Source organism: Calidris pugnax, unplaced genomic scaffold, assembly GCF_001431845.1.
Source record: "Calidris pugnax isolate Ruff unplaced genomic scaffold, ASM143184v1 scaffold187, whole genome shotgun sequence".
Classification (NCBI taxonomy): Eukaryota; Metazoa; Chordata; class Aves; order Charadriiformes; family Scolopacidae; genus Calidris; species Calidris pugnax.
In genome coordinates, this window is record NW_015090969.1 from 2,523,255 (window position 1) to 2,529,938 (window position 6,684).

At 65.9% G+C, this 6,684-nt stretch overlaps 1 protein-coding gene across 1 annotated transcript in view; it reads right to left on the reverse strand.

The window, feature by feature from the left end:
* Positions 1 to 89: 89 nt before the first annotated feature.
* The window catches only part of UNC45A (unc-45 myosin chaperone A), a 9,534-nt gene continuing 2,939 nt past the window's right edge, over positions 90 to 6,684 (reverse strand). The window contains exons 3-21 of the mRNA XM_014952701.1: positions 6,504 to 6,662; positions 5,791 to 5,827; positions 5,510 to 5,685; positions 5,308 to 5,400; positions 4,921 to 5,088; positions 4,517 to 4,685; positions 4,104 to 4,274; positions 3,806 to 3,977; positions 3,294 to 3,594; positions 3,047 to 3,141; positions 2,829 to 2,970; positions 2,527 to 2,667; positions 2,194 to 2,321; positions 1,990 to 2,056; positions 1,745 to 1,858; positions 1,329 to 1,444; positions 1,109 to 1,226; positions 871 to 1,026; positions 90 to 625 (exon numbers count right to left, since the gene is read on the reverse strand). Of these exons, the coding sequence (XP_014808187.1) occupies positions 365 to 625; positions 871 to 1,026; positions 1,109 to 1,226; positions 1,329 to 1,444; positions 1,745 to 1,858; positions 1,990 to 2,056; positions 2,194 to 2,321; positions 2,527 to 2,667; positions 2,829 to 2,970; positions 3,047 to 3,141; positions 3,294 to 3,594; positions 3,806 to 3,977; positions 4,104 to 4,274; positions 4,517 to 4,685; positions 4,921 to 5,088; positions 5,308 to 5,400; positions 5,510 to 5,685; positions 5,791 to 5,827; positions 6,504 to 6,662 (2,784 nt within the window). The 3' untranslated portion in view covers positions 90 to 364. The remainder of the gene's footprint in view (positions 626 to 870; positions 1,027 to 1,108; positions 1,227 to 1,328; positions 1,445 to 1,744; positions 1,859 to 1,989; positions 2,057 to 2,193; positions 2,322 to 2,526; positions 2,668 to 2,828; positions 2,971 to 3,046; positions 3,142 to 3,293; positions 3,595 to 3,805; positions 3,978 to 4,103; positions 4,275 to 4,516; positions 4,686 to 4,920; positions 5,089 to 5,307; positions 5,401 to 5,509; positions 5,686 to 5,790; positions 5,828 to 6,503; positions 6,663 to 6,684) is intronic.

Consider the following 6,684-nt stretch of genomic DNA (forward strand, 5'->3'; position numbering starts at 1 on the left):
CGGGCGGGGGGAGGGACCGGACGGGGCGGGAAGGGGCGGTCCGGACGGGAGGGGATGGCAGACGGACGGACAGAGACCGGGCCGTGGTCCAAGAGCAGCTTTAATGCGGTGACACCGGGCGGTCCCCCCCCGCCGTACCGGGCCCAGCAGCACAGGGCCCTGGGCCGGCCCTCCCGGTTTAAGGCAGACGGTGGCAGAGGCAGTGGCGAGCCCCGTCCTCCCCCGGCCCCGGGGCAGCAGCCACGGCCCCGGGGCAGCAGCGTGCCAGCCCCCACGGGCGGCCGTGTCCCCTGCCGGGGAGAGGGTCCCGGGGCAGCAGCGAGTGCCAGCCCCAGCAGCGTGTGCGGTGCGCCCGGCCGGGCCCTCACTCCTGGCCCGTGTTGGGCTTGATGAGGCCATAAGCCACAGCCTGCGCCAGGCTCTCCTTGGCCGCCTGCGCCACCCGCGGCTTCTCCTCGTCCTTGGCGAGCACGGAGAGGATCTCCAGCATCTCGCTGGCGATGAGCTGCTCAGCCACCTCCCGCTCGGCCGCCATCATGTTCATCACCACCACGGCCCCGCGGTGCTGCAGCTCCACGCTGGGGCTCAGCAGCAGGGCCTGCAGGATCTCCAGCCAGTGCACCGTCTGCGGGGGGGAGTGGGGCTGCCCTCAGCACTGCCCCCCGCCACAGAGGGGCCATCTCCCCCCAGCGCTGATGCCTCTGGCCCCCGAGCCCTGGCTCAGAGTCAGGCTGAGGCCAGGACACAGTTGCTCCATCTCCCAGGGGCAGCACTGGGACACAGCTCTGGGACACCAGGGGAGGGAATATGGGACCCCAGGCACTGTCCCAGGGGGTCCAGGGTGCCCCCACCCCACCACTGGGCACTCACCACCTGGGGGATACGCTTGCAGATAGGGGGGTGCAGGGCAGTCAGCATGGCCAGGGTCCCCGAGGCCGCCCGCCGCAGCTTCTCATCTTCCTCCCCGCTGTACAGGACCATCAGCTTCAGCCGGTCGCTGCCCTCAGCCAGGAACAGCTCCTGCACCTGCAGAGGAAGAGGAGGAAGTGATGAGGGTGATGGGGGTCCAGGAGCCCCGCACAGAGGCCCAGCTTGCCCTGGCCCTCACCTCCTTGCTCATGGCCATGTTGCACATGCACTCGGTGGCCGCCAGCCGGATCAGCTCGTGCTCCTCAAACATGTACCCCTCGATCATGGGCACGGCCTTCTCCTTCAGGATCTTCTGCCTGTGGCAGGGCATGCGTGAGCACTCCAGGACACGCAGGGACAGACAAGCCCCCCCTGTCCCTCCCCACAGCCCAGCTCTGTGCTGGCCCCACCGCCCCTACCGCAGCCTCTCGCTGATGCCAGCCAGGTTGGTTAACGCCATCAGCCCCTCGAAGTTCTCCAGGCCGCTGCGCTGAAGGTGCAGGAGGCTGACCAGGGGTCGGACCACCTCGTAGATCTGTGCAGAGAGCAAGGCAGGGCTCAGACCCTGAGCGAGGGGCAAGGACCCTGCACCCCGTGGAGCAGGGGATGCGGGGAGCCGGGAGCCCAGCCTAAGGGCAGAGCTGCTCCCATGGTCAGGCCCAGGCCATGGGGGGAACACCAGGGGTCTTGACATCTCCTGCTCCCCAGGGAAGGGCATGCTCATGCTGGCAGTCCCTGTGGCGCAGAGTCGGGGGTCAGTCTGTGCACACTTCTGCTCCCACACAGACCCCCCCCCCGGCAGCCCCATGCCCTGGCCCACAGGGACAACGCTCACCCGCTCTCCAGGGAAGGCCATCTCCGGGTTGGAGGTGATGGTGATCTTGGCCAGGGCCTGAGCTGCCTTGGTCTGCCCCACCTCGGTGCCCTCCAGTGACAGCGGGATGAGAGCCTACAGGGAGACACAGCAGCCAGGTCACAGCTGCCCCAGCTTCCCCCCCTCACCCGTACAAGGAGCCACCCCCCCAGAGACCCAGCCCTCCCCAATACATGGCAGAGCCACAGTGGGTCTTATCCCCTCACCTTGCCTCCTCCTTGTGCGACAACACCGCCCCGGTCCTCCGCCTCTTCCACCAGTGCCAGGAACACTCTAGGGACAAAGTGGGAGCAGCTGGAGCACACAGACACCCTCTGAGCCACACCCCCACACCCCCCCTTTTTTCCCCTGGGAGCTTGCACTTGCCACCGGCAGCCCCAGCACCCAGCTCCCTCCCCACACACCCGTACCTGGAGATCAGCTCCCGGCAGGAGTTGGTGAGCGCCGGGTTCTCACTCTTCACCATGCAGGCCAGAGCCGACACCACGCCGGCCGCCAGCAGCTTCCGCACCCGGCGCTTCACGAAGTCTGGCTTGTCCTGTCCCGGAGGCAGGGTCACTGCTTGGCTCGGTGGCACCAGTCTGCTGCCACCTGCCAGAAGGTCTCACACCTCACCCCTGAAGGCCCCAAGGACACCCTGTCCCCACTCGGGACCTCGGGCTCTGTCCCCAAACCATGACACCCACCCGCACACTCTCCTGTGGAGCCAGGGCTGCCCCTGAGAACAGCCGTGCCCTGCCCACCTTGGGGTGCTGCTCCGGAATGTGCTGCTTGGCATACTTGGCCAGCTCCAGCATCTGGGGGTCCGGCTCCTCATGGTCGTAGCTGTTGGTGCAGTTCACTAGTGTGGAGGCGACGGCGTAGAGCACACTCCTGTCCTCTGACTGCAGCGACAAGGGGGCACCCATCACACCCCAACCAGGGAGAACAGAGCAGGGCTCCAGCCCCCCCAGCACCGCTCCCCCTTCCACACACCCAAGCCACACAAGCCCCTCCGGCACGTTTCCCCACCGCTCAGGTTCCCCCCCCAGTGGTCAGCACACACCTTGGCCAGGTGGAACATGGCCTGCATGGCCGCCTTGTCCTCCACGAACTCCTCCTTGACGTCCGCATCAAAGGTGAGGTAGGCCAGGCCCTCCACCGCCCAGCGCCGGGTGCCCGCGTCAATGGCCTCATTGCAGAGCCACCTGGCAGAGGGGGTCCTGTGAGCGGCTGTGGGGTGCCCTGCCCAACACCCCCTCCCACGCCCCCCGCAGCGCTCACTTGCGGCACTGCTTGGCCAGCTTCATGGTGGAGCCCTCGGCAAACTGCTTCATGCTGAAGTCGGTGCCTCCGGCGGATCCCAGCTTGCAGAGCCCCTGCAGCCAGGAGCAGAGTGTCAGAGCGGGAAAGGCCGCGGTGGCCCCGACGGGCCTCCCAAAGCCCCCCAGTGCTGCACGCTGCAGCCACAGCCCGCCCAGCACCACCCAAGGGCTCGGCACAGCCGGCTCTCCCGTCGCAGCGTGCTCACCACCAGCGCCCGGATGCGGATGCTGTCCCTCTCGCTGTGCTTGTAGATCTCCTTGAGCAGGCTGACGCCGTTGGCGGTGATGAAGGAGGCGCGTTTGGCCTTGTCGGCAGCGTGGATCAGCGCCTCCACCGCGACCAGCTGGTGGGCCTCGCAGACGGAGGCGCAGAGGGACAGCACGCTGTCCATGATGCCCTCCAGCTCCAGCACCCTGTTCCCGGCATCTGAGGGGCCCTGCAGCAGGCACGACACCGCCTGGATGGCCCGCAGCTTCCCCGCCAGCTCATGCCCCTCGAACCAGCTCCTGCAGGAGAAGACCACAGGGGAGGATAAGGCTGATCCCACCCATACACAGTCCCACCTGATGAACCCCAGCATGGTCTCTGGTGGGTCTGTAATCTGCTTGTATCAGCAAGAACAGAAAGGTCTGGCAACAGGGGGGCTGCTGCTTCCCCAGAAGGCTGCTGGCTGTAGGAGACTGAACCCCCCCATGCCCCCACGATGCCCCAGCTCACCTAACGTAGTCCTCGCACAAGTGGTGGAAGTTCTCCCTCTCAGCATCACACTTCAGGTCATCATAAAGCTTGCTTAGCAGAACCGAGGCGCTCATCCGGCTGTTCTCTGTCACAGGCAGGCCTCCTGGGATGCCGTACACTGTGCTTCCCACCTCCAGGATCTTCTTCAGGCCTAGGAGGACACAGAGGTCAAACACCCACCAAAGAGCAAAAGGGGGTGCATGGGTGGAGCCACGGTGTGCAGCACCCTGAGGCAGAGGGGCATGACACCCCAAGGGGACACTGCAGTCCCCCTCACCCTGGTCGATCACCCAGAGGCTCATGCTGTTGTTGGTCTCCTTCGGCGACTTCCTGGGCACCACTTTGATGAGCAGGTTGAGGGCGTTGTCACGGCCGTGCGCAGAAGCCCCTTCCAGAGCTAACAGCTCCAGCAGGTCCTTGATCAGCAGCTTCAGGTCCTTGGAGGAATCTTCCAGAAGAGAGGGTGCCCAGTAGTCAGCGCCCTGGGCACAGGCCTCAGCCCTGCCATGGTGAGGCTGGCAGGAGACACTGCCATGACCAGGGGCTCCTGCCTCCCAGATCAACCTCATAGTAACCCCAGACCAGAGCCCCGGCTCTGCGGCAGGAGCAGCAAAAAAGTGGGCAGCAGAAGGACCTCAGCAGCTTCCCAGGGTGCTCTCCCCACCCCACACCAGCCCAGCAGGCACTCACCCAGCACTACTGCATCCTCCTTGCCACGAAAGTCCTTCTGCAGCCCCTCCTTCAGGGAATCGAACATCACATGCAGGAGGTTGCAGGCAGCCAGGGAAACCTGCTCGTGCTCCACACCCAGCACTGCCGAGAGACGGGGGGACCCCAGCTCCGCCAGGATGGCCATGGTCTGCAGGGACAAGCACAGCGGCTCGCTGGAGACCTTGGGGGAGCCTTGGCTCTTCCCACCACATTATCAGGACACACTTGTCACGACAAGACTGGCAGGTGGCAGCTCAGAGCTGCTCTGCTCAGCAGAGCCGCAGGCAGAGGCCGGTGACCCTTCCCTGCTTGATGCCCTTTGCAGCCCCCCCGACACAGATTTCCCCCGTGCCGCAGCAGAGCCGGGCTACGCTGGGACCTACCCGGGAGCGGTGGCCAGAGCACAGCCCCACCAGGGTGCGCAGGGCTGCCAGCATCAGGTCAGCCTTGGCCGTGTCCAGCAGCTGCATCAGCAGCCGCACGCCATCGCTTTGGAAGATTTTCTCTGCTCCGGCCTCCTCTCGCGCCAGCACAATCAGGTTCTGCGCAGCCTGGGAAAGGAGAGTCATGTCTGGGTCACCTGCCCACCAGAACACAGCCCCCTGTGCACAGGAAAGCCACAGGCACCCGCCTTCGCCCCCAGCCTCTGGGGAGCACCTTCTGCTGGGGGGAAGTCCAGCGTCCTCCCTCTGTGCTGACTGGGAGTCCCCCTCCGTCCCTCCCTGCCCCCCAGTCAAGCCACACTGCCCTCCCCTCCCCAGAACTCAGACCTTTTGCTTCTTGTCCGCATCCTTTTCTTCAGGATCCAGCAAGATCTGGAACATTTGCTGCACCTTTGAGTCCGTGCAGGACATGGTCTTCATCTGAGACAGAGCAGAAAGAGCAGCTCAGCTCTCACCGCTTCCCTCAGCCCACCGCACCCATGGGGGGCCACAGCGACAGCAGACCCCCACGCGCTGCCTCCCCACTCACCTTCTCATGCATGCTGCTCCCCAGGGCGCGCAGGGCCTCCTGGAAGGCCTTGTTCTTGGGCTCCAGGCTGACACACCGCTGCAGGTCACTGACAGCCTGGTCCAGGCGGCCCAGCTTCTGCAGCGCCTGGCTGCGGCGGAACAGCGCCTTCATGTCCCGGCCGTCGGCTTCAATGGCTGCGGACGAGCAGGGGACCTATGGCAGAGCCCCCGGACGGCTCCGGTCTGCCCGGACGGGCAGCACACAGAGACGGGTGCCCTGGCAGCCACCACTGACAGTACCTTTAGATGCATCAGCCTCTGCCTTGGCGTAGTCCTCCTGCAGAGAGAGACAGGCCATGAGAGGGAAATGCCTGATGCGCTGCCCGTGCCGGCCTCAGTCAGCCCTGCCTGCTGCAGGCAGAGACAGCACCCACTGCTTTTAGAAAGAAGAGCAGGGAAAGGACTGTGGGGTTTGAGGATAGGAACAGTGTCACCGAAGACAGCAAGCCAGCCCAGTAAGACATCCCCAGAATGCAACCCTCATGGGGTCCTCGAGGGGCCTTAGGGCCCCCTGAATCTTTTCAAGTGCTCCCAGTCCACCCAAGTCCCTGAAGTTCCTTGTATTCCCTGTTGCCTCAGAGACAGTTCCATGGTGGGAGATCAGAGATGCTGTGACCGCCTGGGGAACAGCCCCAGAGTGTACGCACAGCACAGACACAGCCCGGAGAGAGATGGGAGCACCCTGCCTGGGCAATGACAGCCCCCCAGGGATGTGGGGCAGCACAGGATGGTGGTCAGGGCCAGGAGGAAAGGTGAGTGGAGGAAACACCCAACGCCACCCTGCCCGGGGACTGAGATCGCCCTGCCCGGGGACCGACATCGCCTCCCAGCGCAGGCGTGCCGCCGGGGAAGGCGGGGTGTCGGCGGCTGCCCCAGCAGCACAGCCCCAGCAGGCCGGGGCGGCCGGGCAGGTGGCAGCAGGGCCCAGGGTGACGCACCCGCCCGTCCCTCACCAGCTTCAGGTAGCAGGCGGCCCGGTTGCGGTGCAGCACGGCTCGCTCGGGCCCGGCGTCGCAGAGGCTCAGCGCCCGCGTGTAGGCGGCCAGGGCCGCGGCGTGGTCCCCCGCCTGGAAGAGCGCGTTGCCCCGCTCCCGGAGCTGCCCCGCCGTCACCTGCCGACGGACACCGGCTGGG